This window comes from Lacerta agilis, chromosome 2, assembly GCF_009819535.1.
Source record: "Lacerta agilis isolate rLacAgi1 chromosome 2, rLacAgi1.pri, whole genome shotgun sequence".
NCBI lineage: Eukaryota > Metazoa > Chordata > Lepidosauria > Squamata > Lacertidae > Lacerta > Lacerta agilis.
In genome coordinates, this window is record NC_046313.1 from 54,524,627 (window position 1) to 54,540,247 (window position 15,621).

Here is a 15,621-nt window from a genome sequence, read left to right on the forward strand (position 1 = left end):
CTGCAGGAGCTTCCTGCAGTCAAGCGGAAACCACTTGCATTTAAACCACGTCAGATGTTCAGGTTCCAAAAAAACGGAACGCTTACTTCCAGGTTTGGGATTCGGGATCCAATTTGTTCAGGAGCCAAGCCTTTCAAGAACCAAGGTACCACTGTACTGGAGTTGCTGCTCTCCCCATGTTATACTAGGATAGTCTCAGGAAGTTTCACCATTACTCACAACTAATGTGCAATACTAACATTTCAGCAAGAATTAAACTTCCATCTTAGTAAAGAATGGAAACATTTTTCCCTTTGAAACCCATGTGCTGTATGGAACCCAAATTGCTCAAGTGCTTGAACTATGGTAAGATCAGCAAATAAATTTAATCCACTGACATAGTGCAGTATTCAGTCCTTAGTCAGTATTATGAGCTTGTTCCTTACCTCCACCCTCAAAAAAGGAGAATTACTACAGTGCATGTAGCTACATAGAGACAAAAGTGACTGAGGGCTATACTGAATGACACCCTGGCCTTCATTCTACAAGTTTCAAATTCTCCTTTTCCTCTTACTGGCTGCATAACAGTAAGCATAGTCAAGGCTACTGCTATTCTTTTGCTTACAAGGTAGATTTCAACAAGATCAGTACTGAGAATATATTATGGTCATTTAAGACTGTAGTGTGATATCCAATACTAGTCATAGAGCAGACTCAATGAAATCAATGAATGTAAGTCTACTTATTTCAATGGTTATACTCCAAATATGACTTTGTTGGACATCAACTGAAGCCTGTTCAAAACAGGGCTTAAATGCAAGTTAGTAATCCTAGAAGTTTCTTCCAACTGAAAGGGCTAGAATGAAATATTAGACAGTCTTTCTGTTAAAATGACAATTTTATAAACGTAATTTAATAAATAAAGTGAAAAAATGCTAATAGGTGAATAACAACTCAAAGCCATATTGCTATCAAAATGTAGGACCTCTTTTCACATGCATTTGCTCTCTGAGAAAACTTAAGTGAACTTATGATCTGAACATTTACTCCCAGTACATTGCCACTGACTTCATTCAGCATAATCTGGATTCTGCATAGGTTCAAAGAGACATAAAAGCTACTTTTTATTAAACACAACATGGTATGAACCTGCAATATATTTAAAAGTCAACTATCTTCCATTATTAGTTCACAAGTTTATTATGAAAAAAATGCTGCAACACTTCTGCAGCAACATCTTACAGAAAAAAACCTGTTCTGTTCAAAATAATTCACTATGATGGACAAGTACACAGGACATTATATAGAGGGAAGTGTGAGGGAAGAATGTGGGGGAACCGAGTGCAGACAAAACAACCATACAATTAAATTAAACAGTTTTCCCTGGAAAAAAAATCAGAACACAAATAAGAAAATCGGTCTTGGTACTTATTTAAAATGTTCATTAAGCTTCAATGATAGTTTGCTATCCTTATCTACAGTCATGCTGGAAAGCTATAGCTAAATGGAAAGTTAATTGTTTTCACAAGGTGTTAAATGTCTACATCTTAATATTTGCAGTCTCCCAGAGAAAGCAAAAGTAACTACAAGTAGAGCTATGCCAGAAACTGGTTTCTTGACCAACAGTGTTGCTTCAGCATGCAATGAACTGGTTCATTCTAAAGTGGTCACAGTCGCTGACAGACAAGAGGCTTTGTATTTCAATATGGCACATCTTTTGGTCCATGTGAAAACAGGTTTCAATGTTAAATGTTTTCTGACATTTTGGAGTTACTGTTGCTCTTCCCATATCCTTTAGGTCAACACATGGTTCATGGCAATACTGTACAAGTGTAAAATCTCGTTACAGGAAGTAGTCTGGGGTGCGACGAGTAACATGTGGTTCACCTCTGCGTGGCGCTGGATCAAACTGCAAACTGGAAAAAAAAAACCCAACACTTTTAATCAATATTTATGTGGTTTGTGATATCCAACTAAAACACAGCAGACCCACTGAAATCAGTAGACTTACATCCAAAGAACTCAGGGATAACATTAGATATCAGCCATAGCTTTTAATTTCTCTACATTATTCCAATTCATTCTGCGATCAAGAATGTGGCTATTTTTTCTTTACACTTCTAGATGCAGAAGACATCAGCCATCTCTAGAATGCATGTAATATCCGTCAGTATTAACTTGTAGTTATATTCTACCAAGCTCTTCCTTTAGATCAATACAAATGAATGGAGGATCAGTGTAAAACTGACATAGCACTTGAATATAATATTTAACTCTGCTCCTTTGGGAGGAACAGCAAGATATAAATTTAATAGACAGACTGCAGACAGACTGCAATTTCCAGAGATAAACCTTGATATAGACTGCAGAAAGATGAAATTATAGAGGAAGAGCCTGCCATTCATCTAGGACTTCAATTAAAAATGTACGCAGCCCACCCTACTGTCTTATGGGCTAAGGAAGGTGACAGTGATAAGCATATAGATCCTTTGCTCAAAAGAAAGTCTTGCTGCATCTTAAGGATAAGTTAAAGAATGCATACTTTTGCAAAGAACAGAAGAAAACATCTCTTCAAATACCATTTTAAACAGAGGAATTCAGCTTTACTTCCCCCAAAACTGACAACCAAGAGAGGCTATTACTGTACTAAACTCCCAAAACAACTTCCTGAATCATTGGGACTTTAGGGTGAAGAGCAAGTGATAATAATTTAATAAATAATAATAATATATAATAGAAGGAGGAGGAGGGGAGGAGGAGGAAGAAAAAGAAGAAGCATCAGATGCCCAGTATTACAATTTGTTACCCAAAAGGTTAGTTTTATACTCTTTATCAGAAGCCTGTTTAGGGAAGTTTTTAATATCTGATGTTTTATTCTGTTTTTAATCTGCTGGGAGTCACCCAGAGTGGCTGGGGAAACCCAGTCGGATGGGCGGGGTATAAATATTAAATTATTATTATAAATTATTACTACAAATTAGCAGTTTCAGTTATATAGTAAAGCAAATTATAACCAAAAAAGCCCACACACAGTATTCCACAACCACCCACAATTTTCCAAGTATACAATCAGGTAAGATTTGTCAACTTTACTCATCTTCAAACAGCCAGATAAGGCCATTTATGAACAGCATTCTAACTAGAATTTTAAATGACATGTTTTGTTAGTTCTCATAGGAAAAATCTTTAAGCACTTACAATGAATATTTTAGAGTATCATCAAGTTCCATGATTGCAGCTTGGTTACCACACCGGTAGCAATAATTTGGAGCACTGAAAATGGTTACTACATTCCGATCATGACACCAATTGTAACCCTGAGGAGGGGGGGGAAAGCACACAGATGCACATCATTGTAACATGTCTCTCTACGGGGAGGGTAGTAACCTATAGTGTACCTATCAGAGTAAGATAAACAATTTATTACTCTAAATTACCACTTTTTGCCATTCATGTAAGAACTGACAACATAGGAACTTCCTATACAAAATCATAAATTGGTCTAACCCAGTGTTATCTGCTTTGAAGAAGCTTCTCTCCCGGATCTCAGGCAGAGGCCTTCTCAATCATTCTATCAAATATCTTCTTAACTAGAGTTAACAGGAATTAAACCTGGAAGCTTCTACATACAATAAATCAGCAATACCAATCAACAATGGCTTCTTCCTAATGAAATTGATCAATGTCAGCCTTAGCTGTCCATTTATAGAGATAGAAAGCCCTTAGGGTTGAATATGAAGAAATAAAAGAGGTCAGTCAGTAGATGGCAGAACTTCTTACCACACACCGCCCCCTGAAAAATATTTAGTATATAAAATCCTTGTGTCAGAGTTTAAATAATTGTACTGAGGTAATTTGTCATGGAATGACACAGTAAAATACAGGTCTAGGTGACAGGAGTCACTTACAGTGGATTATCAGAATCACAAGCCATTCTCATGGCAATAATTATGCCTTCAAGTCTTATCCTGCAAGCTCATTTTTTAACAAAAAGGACAAGGTATACAAGTTACTTTGCCACCACAGGCTTAACATTCCTTTATTTGTATACCAAAGCTATCTGGTTATGCAGGGAGATTTTCACCTCAAGAAAGGAAACAACATAAAAAGTCTGAGGCTTACCTCCATTACCAACTGATGAGCTCTTGAGACCAGTGTAAGGCCATTAGCATGGTTGAAGGTTTCTGAAATATCTTGTCCAAAAGTATAACCAGCACCTCGAGGAGAAATGCCCCAACCGCCACGATCATCTGGGTCTGACCACAGCAAATCACACATTGGACCCTAGGAAACATTTCAGCATCGTTACATTAAAAAAACCTGAAGAGGGCTAATACAGTACCAAATTTTTAAGAAGAAATGTTTGAACAGTAGCTGAATGACTACATTAACATGGTACTTTGAACCAATTTATTAGTTCCCCAAACCACCTGCACTGAGCTCTGTGGGGGAAAGAAGCATGCCCAACACTATGTTCCCAAACTGACATCAGTGCTAGGCAAAAACAAAATTATACTCTGCAGCCTCTGAACACAGAATTGGTGATGCAGCTGTTATTCGGTGCAAAAGATGGTCCTCCCAGCTTTTAAGAGTTATGCAGACCCCTAGTTTGCCTACTCTTAAGTTGAAGAACAAGCTATTTGGAGATGTGTCATTTGTAATTAGCAAACAAATTTCCACCTTTAAGTGCTGTTTGTAGTTTTATTGCTTGGATAAGGGAACAGGACAAGCAGTACAAACCTTTTGGAGTTAGAGGTCAAATGGAAAAAATAAGGTTTACTTTAACAACAGACTCCATTATAATGCAGAAGAGGAATTGGGCATTAGTATGATTTCACACGGGAAGCGGGTGGCGCTGTGGGTTAAACCACAGAGCCTAGGGCTTGCTGATCAGAAGGTTGGCGGTTCGAATCCCCGCGATGGGGTGAGCTCCCATTGCTTGGTCCCAACTCCTGCCCACCAACAGTTCAAAAGCACGTCAAAGTGCAAGTAGATAAATAAGTACCGCTCCGGCGGGAAGGTAAACGGCGTTTCCGTGTGCTGCTCTGGTTCGCCAGAAGCGGCTTTGTCATGCTGGCCACATGACCCAGAAGCTGTACGCCAGCTCCCTCGGCCATTAACGCGAGATGAGCACCGCAACCCCAGAGTCGGACACGACTGGACCTAATGGTCAGGGGTCCCTTTACCTTATGATTTCACACACTAAAACAACACAGAAATTGTAACACAAATTACATAGTTACCTCATGTGGAACTTCTTGCAGACGATCAAGTGCTCTGATGTGATCCAGTGTATCTATAGATGGGGAAAGACCTCCATGTAGACAGAAAATCTGAAAGATAAATTCATTTGTTGGGACATGAATTAGATCCAAACACTATAGCTACAAGTGTTTTTCAAAGTTAGAATTTCTCTAGGAAGAAAATCTGATAAAAAGGTAATAGATCTTCAACTCTGCCTTCCTTCTCTGCTAATAATAGGAACACATCAGTATTTTCAACATACCTGTCCGTCCACCAAGGCAGTTAGAGGAAGATAGTCAAAAAGGTCTGTGAAGTATTTCCAGACATTTGCATTTCCATATTTCCTTAAACATTCATCATAGAAGCCATATACTTGTGTGATCTGTCTGCTTTCATGGTTCCCTCGAAGAATAGTGATGCGTTCACGATAACGGACCTATAAAACAAGATAGCTACTGTGACTAAACCAAGTATGTACTTCTCCAGCATTTCTATGAGCAGAAGTAAGCCTTAACTTACGGAGATATTTTATTATTATTATTGTTGTTGTTGTTGTTGTTGTTGTTGTTGTTGTTGTTATTGTTATATTTGTACCCTGCCCATTCAAATAGGTTGCCCCAGCCACTCAAAAACATCTTAATACAGACATCACATTTTAATAAAACATTTAATTTTGTGGTATATTTTCTGTGGTATAGTTTATTTTTGCTTGATAAATCCCAAAGTTAAACTTGGAGTTAAATTCTTCTGCAGGTCTGGAATGAACTTCTCTATCCACTTCTGATGGAAATATAGACCCAAGGACAATGGAAGTTCAAACAGATCTCTAAAGCAACCCATTTAATATGTAGTCTCTTTGGGCAATACAATGTGTTGCCTCCAACATCATTTTTGCATTAGTGTACGACCTCCAACCCCAATGACTCAGTCATTATAGTGTTTATTAGTACTATAGCTCTTACAGTAATTCAGACTATACAGGCATTATATATTTCAATACCAACATTCATTTAAAAATATTACCTTGAGAGCTACCAGAAGTGTTACGGTTTCAACAGAGTAATATCCCCTGTCAACATAATCCCCCATAAATAAGTAATTTGTGTCTGGTGATTTTCCTCCAATTCTGAAAAGTTCCATGAGATCATGAAATTGTCCATGGACATCTCCACAAACTGTGACTGGACACCGTACTTCTTGCACATTTGATTCTTTTGTCAAGATTTCTTTAGCCTGCAGCAGAAAAAAAAACCAGCTTTATATGAATTTGCAGAGATAATACTTGTTCATTTACTTTAAAGCATTCCACCTGCTCACCTTTCTTTAGTTACAAATATAAGCGCCAGGTAATACATTTGAGACACACATTCCTGGAAGCAAGTTCTCCTGAATTAAGTGACCCAACTTCAAGAATGAAATTCTTATATCTGGGTCCACAGGTATCAGGCACACATGGCTCAGATTGGCAGTTTAATAGAAAGTGGAGCAGTGGAGTAGAAGGGGACATAACTGAAAGACTGCAAGAGAGGAGAAAATGGAGCAGTCAGGGGGTCAGATAAAAGAGAAAATGAGTGCCAGACAGAATACACAGACAAGTTGGATCTAGCAACAGATCCTCTTGAAATTGCCTTTTTTTTTTCAAACGTTCACTACCAAATCACAGATCCTGTTTCCATTGGCTAAACCATTTTTTTAATGGAGCTGGTGCTTTCCAGACCTTCCATGGCACAATACAGACCCTTGTGAATTCTTAATTTTAAAGAAGGACCCCCCTCAAAACTACGACGCCTCTGTGTACAGCAGCCTTTCTCAACCTTAGGTCCCCAGATGTTTTTGGCCTACAACTCCCATCATCCCTGACCACTGGTCCTGCTACCTAGGGATGATGGGAGTTGTAGGCCAAAAACATCTGGGGGCCCAAGGTTGAGAAAGGCTGGTGTACAGTGAAGTACTATATGATTTGTAAGTAGTTTTGCTGTCATACTACGTACATATCAAAGATGGATCCACATGGATCCATGCCTAGGATATGTGTGTGTGGTGTGTATGTGGGTGGGTGGTGTTGGAAAGCACCAGATCAGTGATTTTTTATGCGTAATCTAAAACAGTACAGTATGTGTTAATTTTATGGGTGGTAGTCCCCGTAATATTCATCAGTGTGCTAAAATGCAATGCAATGTGCTTCTCTTAACCAAATCCACAAAAAAACTCTTCTGCATGCAAAGAAGAGTTCCAATTGCAGCTGACTCATTTGTATGGTTGTTTCTATCTCATGCTTAGGTCACAATGGAAACCCTGGTCAACCACACTACTGCAGCACAATGAATATAAGCAATACATACTTTAAAATCATGAAGTCATAGCTGACATAGATTTTTTTCTTTTGAGAAGATACAAGAGTTCAAGAAGAAACTCCATTAACAATGGTTCATTCAATTCTAAAAAAAACCAATGCAGCCAGTGTACCTAGGAATAATAAACTTGCAACCAGATCTCATGTCCCATGTAGGTATAAGGGAATTGTTTTTAGGAAAGCAATCTCCAATGAAATAAATGAGGAAACAATTCCAGATGGGGGAGCTCCAAGCATGCATTTTACCCAGAATAGCTTGCTGGGTTAGGGTGAAGCAGCAATATTCTGGGAACCCTAACATTCTGGGCTTCAAGTTGCAGAAAAGCCTTAATTCGACCACAAAAGGTTACAACATCCTCAATTATCCTCATAATTAGTCATACTTTGATAGAAACCAGGACCCTAACAGACTACCCAATAGTACAATGTGGTTAAACACCTTACCACAATCCTATACTGTACTGAAAATACTTGTTGACAAACTAATGATCTTTGGTACTTGTTTTTTTATACTAGTGTTCTATCTAATTACTTAATTCATATTACCTAATTTTCTTATTTAAGGTTATCCAGTTTTCCAATTTCTTTTTTTGATGAGCTCAATCCCATGTGTATAATTACTGTCAGACAATGCTGTGCTAGATGAACCAACAGTCTGATTCAGTATAAAAGGAAGCTCCCTATGTTCCTAGTGCTATATTCCCACTTCGAAAAAAGTGACACTGAAAGTATTGCCTTCTTGTAGCATTTTTACCATGTGAAAATGGGTATGCAGTAAATATCATAAATGATTTATCTGCCCAGAAGCTATCCAGAAAATGGCAATGTAAGAGTCGTTCAAGGTTGACAGAAATGCTTTCCAGCACCTTGTTAAAAGAAACCCCATCAATGAAATGCACATTCAGAGCTCAAGTTTTGCTTGGCTTCTCTCTCTAAACATTGTATTGCTTTGGATCAAAAGGCAGCATGAGTAGCAGTACTCAAAGGTACTAGATGACACACTAAGCTCCAAGGCACACACAGGCTCATCAACCAGAGAATCACTACTATTTATTTTCTCCCAGTGCCACCACCAAACCTCCCTATATAAACATCATGGCACAAATCAGGCTCAATTTTTTTTTGAAGGTAATAGTCTATGACTTCTGTGCCACTGCTGGTGACAGTGTCACAAAAGGATGAAACTGCAATAATTTTTACAACCTCCTGTTAGACCTGGGCCAAAAGAACAATGTCGGGACAAAGGAAGAAGTGTTCAAGCAGCAGATATTCACTTGCCATAATGGACTGGGATTCCTCCAGTCCTGACTATTCAAATTCCAGGTTTCATGCAGTAATAATGCCTCTATCTCATTAGACAAATCCACTCAGTGATGAGTTTTCTAGAATATTCTGAGATCCAATTTAACATGCTAAAATGGTATTTACCTTTAATATATGATAAAATTTAAATGCTGCATGAAGGTCTCAAATCTTTTCCAACAGCTAAGAGAGGCAGAGGTGAATGTACAATATTGTTTTATGTGGTCCCATTGAGATCCCAAGATGAAATTTTGCAGGTAGCTCTTAGAAATATTAAATAACCAATACATTTTTTGGAAATTTTAAATCATTTTTATTCTCTTTTTAAAATTTTCTATTTTGTAATTTAAATTTTAAAGTAAGTCCATCATGTGATAGTATTAAAGCATTGGGTACCATATCCATCAAGGCAGCTGTCTTTATCCTTGATACTTTTTCTACAGCTGTAATTGATCTACTCTTTGACAACTGCTTACCATCATATAATTTATACAAGATTCCATCGCATCTCCAATGCTTTTCAACATTTACATGAAATGCTGAGAGAAGTCATCCAAGGGTTTACCAATATGTCAATGACATCCAACTCTACTTCTCATTTTTATCATTGTTAGGTGAGGCACTGGAAGTGTTGAACCAGTAAGATGGTGATAGCTAGATGAGTGCACATAAATAGAAACTTAACCCTAACAAAATAGAGGTGCTGTGTGTACATAGCTTGTCTGCTCAGGAGAGTATAATCAGTTCTAGACATCATTACACTGTCATTAGGGATCAGGCTTGCTGTCTGGAATGCTCCTAGATCCAGCTTTGTCATTGGAGGTCCAAGTAGCTTCTGTAACACACAGCATTTTTCATCAAGCCAAGGCTGATGGCCTGCTGTGGCCAATCCTAGATTGGCCTAGACCAGAGGTTTTCAACCTTTTTGGGTCCACAGCTCCCTTGACCAACTATATTCTTTCATCGCACCACTGAGGAGCTCAGTAGCCCAGAGCCGGCAGCGCCTCACCCCTTTCCAAACACCCTCCCTTGTAGAGTGTTCTCTCAGCCTGCTCTCCTCTCCCCTCTTCTTGGGAGACCTCTGGGCAGCCGCTGCTGCCACTCCTGGTCTTGTGTACTGCCTACCCTGCCCCAAAGAGACATGCCTCCTCACACTGCCCCACAGGGGCCTGGGAAGCACCCCCTGGCTAGCCCCAGAGGCACCATTTGCCTAGGGAGCTTGTAGCCAGGCCTGCTGCAACAAATAGCCGTCACAAGCCTTTGAGAAGCAGAGATGCAAGAGGGCATCAGAGGAGGGATGGAAGGAAAGAGGGACAGAGGACTGTGTTGCCCACAGCACCCCTGACCATCATTCAAGGCATCCCAGGATGCCACAGCACACTGGTTGAAAACCACTGCCCATGACAGTTATCCATGCTTGGGGGGAGGGGCTCAGATTGTTAAAGTGCTATGCATGAGACTACCTCTGAACACTGACCAGAAGCTATAGTTTAGCCACTGGATTGTTAACTAGGATGGGACCTTGGGGTAATATAACATGAGTCAAGATGGATTTCAGCCGTGTAAGTACAGTTCTTAGGATGCAGCCTATTGCACTTCTCACAATGAGGCCACAAGGAAAACGTTTTCATTGTTGCTAAAACTGGTTAAACAACAAAGTTTTTACCACTGGCTATTCACTACCATATCTTCTGCCAGGCTGGATGAGAGCTTGTGCCTGCAAAAGCAAATCAGTTGAATTTTGTCCCTAAAAAATAATGCAGGCTAACAAGATCGAAATTTACCTCCCCAATACTTTCTCTTTCAGGTAAAGTCAATCTTTCAATTTTAATGGCAGCTTCCAACCCAACATCACAGAAAACATAGCCAAGTTCTCTGCTGTAGCCATCAAAACCAGCCCAAAATTATTAGAGGAATTCAAAATGTCTGCATTTTTAACTATTTCCGATTGTTAATTAATTTTGTTATATTCCCTTAAAAGATATAGTTTGTGTGCATGTATTCTGTTTTTTGTTTTTTGCTCTGCTACAGTTGCATTGATAACCCTATGCTGTATTTTATGTTTATAGTCTGCAGACCAAATGAAGTGGAACTTGTTAGCTTAAAACAATGGTCAAAAAGCTTCATTAATTCTTATGAGAATACTGTATTATAAACTCCTTTCCAGCAGGTTCCTATTAGCATTCAATTTAGTTCTGAGTTTCAGGTCCAGTTCTTGATTGCTTTTCTATTACTGAAGTACTTGAACTAAAAAGGCAATTAGGACCAGCTACAGCTTTGGAGATAGGTGAAAAGCAAGAAGCTTGGGGAAGACGGGTTGGTTTCTCTTGCTATCAGCCCATCAAATAGGAAGGAGCAGCATGTAGAAGAAGTATTTTTGTGTATTTCCAATATCTGTGTCAGTGGGTGATATTTCCTGCTGTCATTTCTGTAAGAGTCCAACAGGCAAAACCAGATTACAAGGCAAATTTAATCTCCTTACCTCAAAACACCCCAGTTACTTATCTAGACTCACCTCTTAAGCACTTTGCCTTAGATTTCTGACTGTTCTTTACACTAAAGGTGATTCCTCCTACACCCATCTGTTATTCTTTGCCTTGACTGCAATATATGCTGATAATACTGAAAGTGATCCCTTTTCTTCTCTCTGCAGAATAAAAAGTTTCAAGCACACTCTTACCTATCAATAAGGAATGTATTTCTAAATGATCATAATAAAGCACTTCTCTCTAAATGTTTGTTTTCACCAAACAAACCTGTTTATTGAGAAGCCTACCTTCCAGACCAACTGAATTTTCGCAATTTATAAGTGCCAAACTATGTTCCTTGGCTTAGAAGCTGTGTGGCCATACACATTTCACTTAAACAGAGAAATCATTCCCCGCTAATAACAAACTCAGGTGGCTTACGCAAACAGGATAACAAAAATGGGACCACAAGAGGAAGGTATCAGAAAAGTCAGGCACAGAGGTCTTCAGAAATACCCCCCAAAATTAAGGGGGCAACCTAAAAAATAGCCCCATGAGCATTGGACATGCTCTACCTGCCATCACATAATATTAAATGCTAATTGGAAAAGGGAAAGATGCGGAAGACAGAATGCAATGCTCTGCTTGGAGGGAGGAAATTGGTGGCTGGATGACACACTCAATTTTTATTAGAGCTCTCACTGCGAGAAGCAAAGCTACAGGGAACCAGGCAGAGGGCCTTCTCGGTAGTGGCACCCACCCTGCGGAACGCCCTCCCATCAGAGGTCAAGATAATAAACAACTACCTGACATTCTGAAAATACCTGAAGGCAACCCTGCTTAGGGAAGTTTTTAATCTGTGATATTTTAAATGTATTTTAATATTTGATGGAAGCCGCCCAGAGTGGCTGGGGAGACCCAGCCAGATGGGCAAGGAACAAATAATAAATTATATTATTATTATTACTTGGGTTCACCAATGCATATTCCTTATTTGTTTGGGAGAAATTAAAGTGACTGATTTATAAAGGGGGGAACTAGGGTAAACCAGAGGGAAAAGATTTTATTTCTGTACTTTTCACAAGCTGACAGCTAGTTTTGCCCCAGAAGCCTTGTCAACCATGAAATATGGTTAACAACACAAAAAAACTGAAGTATGTTTCTAGTGCCACAGTTAACAAACTTCCCTTGATACTAACTTTAAGAAGCACTCCAGATAACAAGGGATAATAAAAAGAAAAGCTAAAAATGCCAAGACAACTCTTTCAACCATTACTTATGTTTTCACATTGGCACCAGTCATTTGAAGGAAGAAAATCTATGAGACTTCCATGCATATCAATTTTCTTGTATTTCAGCACAGTAAAGACATGTTTATACACTACTGTATAGTTGCAAGAACTTCATGGTCTCAAACCCTAGTCACATCCACCTCAGCAACAGAAAAATGCTGCAAAAAGTGATGGGATGTACAATCTACAAATTAAATGCATGTTGGGCGCACAAGTTACCACTTCTAGTACAGCTTTGTGTCACTGCTTGCTCTCCTGAGACTGCCCCTGGTTATATACATACAGTAGGAATCTGGGTAACTCCAGGAATGTAGAGGAAGAGTTTGCTTGCCATTCTAGAAACCAAACCAGTTAGGATCACAAAAAAATCCAATTTTCCCAGACTGAAGAAATAAGTGACTCCACAAACTAGCATTTCACAATACACACACCAGAAACTATGGACAGCTGATTCTTCTGGGTACTTTGCACAGGACAAATGGACACACTGTAAACAGCAACTGACAGACAAGGTTGAATTCAACAGGAAGAAGCTGGGGAGAGGAAGAGTAGCATGAGGCCAAACTGTATGATACATTCAGTTTCCCAAATCATTACAGTCTGAACAGCAGTGAATTCCCACAATTCTGTTTTCTGTATAGATAGCACTGGAATACTGTAGACTTGATTCCGACTTCATATGGGACTGTAACATGCTACCACAGCAGCTACGTTGTACAGAAACAAGAGAACCCCAATAGTTAACTTGGCCAACACTGCACATGCTCAACATGTTGCTAATTAGCAATACTTTTACAAGTAGTTTTATACCTCAACCCCAAGCAGAGGCATTTAAAAGTGCATTACACACATTGCAATGAAACCTGCAACTAAGTTTGCTCAGGCTAATTGCCACACAAGAAAACACAGTAAGCAGAAATAAATTCTAAGAATTCTAATGAAAACTTGTCAGTCCAATGTACTAGTAACTACCCTGATTATGTAAACTTCCAATAATAAAACTTACCTGAAATATATTAGGAAATTCAAACCTTTATATCTTAACATGCCAGGTTAATGTGATGTCATTTAGTATTTGGCATACTTGCATTGAGGCAAGTTTGTCAATCCCTTCCCCACAAAAAAAAAAAATTCATTATGTTCATGGAATTAAGATAAATATAGGGGAAATAATTTGACAATAATTATTTAATTACTGCATGCAACAATACCAAACAACCCTACACAAAGATTGGATACTTTGTCATTTTTATCCCCCTTATTCTCCCCCTCTCTCCTTATTACCGTAACTATTCCCAACTGCTACCCATTCATGCTTAACCACCCAGATAGTGTTCAAGTGACCAGATCGCCCCTTCCCTAACGCAAAGCAACAGAACAAGGCTCGGTGGTAAGAGAGACCCAAACAAAAAAAGTGTGCCTGTGCAAAGTACATTGACGTCTTGTCAAGATTTTCTTTTCGCCAGGATCTTACTGCCGCCCCCCCCCCACAGAAACAGAAAGCTTTGCCCGCTAAGAAGCACAAGGGGCTTTCTATCAGCACAGTACAGTAATGCACTGTGTATTTTCAGCAAAGGCGCCATTTTAAGAGTCAGCGGAAAAAAGGAGGAGCGGAGGAACTAGATAGAGAAGCGGTCGATGCGACAGGGGGCTCAGGGCTGCCGGGAGGGGGGAACCCATCTTTTCGGTCAAGACAGGCTCCTCCATGGGGTAAAATACCCCCTTCGGGAGTGAGGTGGGAGGCTGGATAGGGGAGGCAGCGCTGGCGACGGCCTTTCCCCTCCAAAGACTGCACCTGCCCGAGGGACACACCCCGCTCGCTACCCGCCCTTCCTGCCCCCTTCAGCGGAGTCCCCACGACAAGCAACAGCTCGAGGCAGGAGCCGCTATTCTTCCACTGTGGGGCTCCCCCCCTCCCCACAATCCTCATCCCGATTCCGTCTTCGGCCTTTCCGGCCCTTCCACCGCGACGGTGCCTCTTGCGCCAATTGCGGAACCCCTGCGCTGGGATGGAGGGGCTCTCCTGCCACCCCCCCCCGCTGTCGCTTCTCCCCGCAGAGGTCGCCTAAGCAGACCTTCCTCCCTCGCCTCCCCACTCTCCCTCCGAGGAAGGACCCGCCTCCCCCGCCCCCTCCCTCTACCTGAGCACCCTTCCCGGGTGAACATCCCCCGGCACCCCAAGGGCCTCCCTCCCTTTCCAGGCAGCGGCCTCGGTTTCCCGCCTCGGCTCGTCCCTTCTGCCGCCACCCCCGGCAGGGTCCCTTCGCCCTCCCCCTCGGAGGCGCCCCTGGCTACCCACCTTCTCGCAGAGGCTCTTCACCTGGCCCTCGGAGAGCTGCTTGCACTCGTTCAGCTGCTCCACCCACTGGTCGAGCTCCTTGGTGAAGACCTTCTCCTCCATCCTCGCTGCTCGCCCAGCCGCCGCCGCTCTTTCCCCCGCTTCCTCCTACTCCCTTCCTCCCTTCTTCTGCCTCTCGCCGGCACCCGACGCCCCAGCCCAGCCCCCGACGCCGTCCTCCTCCTCCTCCCCCTCCGCACAGAGACTGCACTGCCTCTCGCTGGGAAAGAAACGAAAGGCGGAGGGGCAGGGAAGGAGAGAGAGAGAAGCAGGAAGGGCCGGATCCGTCCCTCAGACGCGGCGAGAGGAGCAGCAGCAGCAGCAATGTGGCGGAGGCGGCGGAGGCTACTCGGAAGCTCGCTGGTTCGCTCCCCTCCGTGTAATGGCTGCCGCGCCTTGACGTCACCCGGCCGCGGTTCCCAACCTCCTCCTCCTCGGAATAGGCAAAAGGGAAGAGCCTCGCGCCTGCTCGAAGAGGAGTTGCGCATGCGTCAGGGGGCCTCTCTACGGGTGGCTATAATAGCGAGGGTGGGTGGGGCAGTCTTGAGGAACCTGCGCGCGCCGCTGGGAGCAGGCGCAGAAGCCCCAGGCGTCGGTGCTTTTCTTATCCTCTCCTATTGCACGTTCCTCGGGGCGGGGAGGGGG

General features: G+C 41.5%; 1 protein-coding gene across 2 annotated transcripts; it reads right to left on the bottom strand.

Annotated features, from left to right (window-relative positions):
* Positions 1-1,074: 1,074 nt before the first annotated feature.
* PPP2CA (protein phosphatase 2 catalytic subunit alpha) lies at positions 1,075-15,085 on the bottom strand. Of its 2 annotated transcripts, XM_033140102.1 has the most exons (8): positions 14,938-15,055; positions 11,394-11,525; positions 6,247-6,456; positions 5,486-5,659; positions 5,223-5,312; positions 4,102-4,263; positions 3,178-3,296; positions 1,075-1,895 (listed from the first exon to the last, which is right to left on the bottom strand). In XM_033140102.1, the coding sequence occupies exons 3-8, from the start codon at positions 6,361-6,363 to the stop codon at positions 1,823-1,825; spliced, it is 735 nt and encodes a 244-aa protein (XP_032995993.1). In that variant the 5' UTR covers positions 6,364-6,456; positions 11,394-11,525; positions 14,938-15,055; the 3' UTR covers positions 1,075-1,822. The 2 variants fall into 2 exon arrangements, with proteins under 2 accessions (XP_032995993.1, XP_032995992.1); XM_033140101.1 differs by lacking the exon at positions 11,394-11,525 and having other exon boundaries at positions 14,938-15,085.
* Positions 15,086-15,621: the final 536 nt, after the last annotated feature.

Coding starts and splice junctions, on each gene's coding strand:
- PPP2CA (XM_033140101.1), bottom strand. CDS start 15,039: ATGGAGGAGAAGGTCTTCACCAAGGAGCTCGACCAGTGGGTGGAGCAG. Junction 3,297..4,101: donor CTCATCAGTTGGTAATGGAG/GTAAGCCTCAGA, acceptor CCCCCTCCTCAG/GGTTACAATTGGTGTCATGA. Junction 1,896..3,177: donor GATACTCTAAAATATTCATT/GTAAGTGCTTAA, acceptor TTTTTTTTCCAG/TTTGCAGTTTGATCCAGCGC.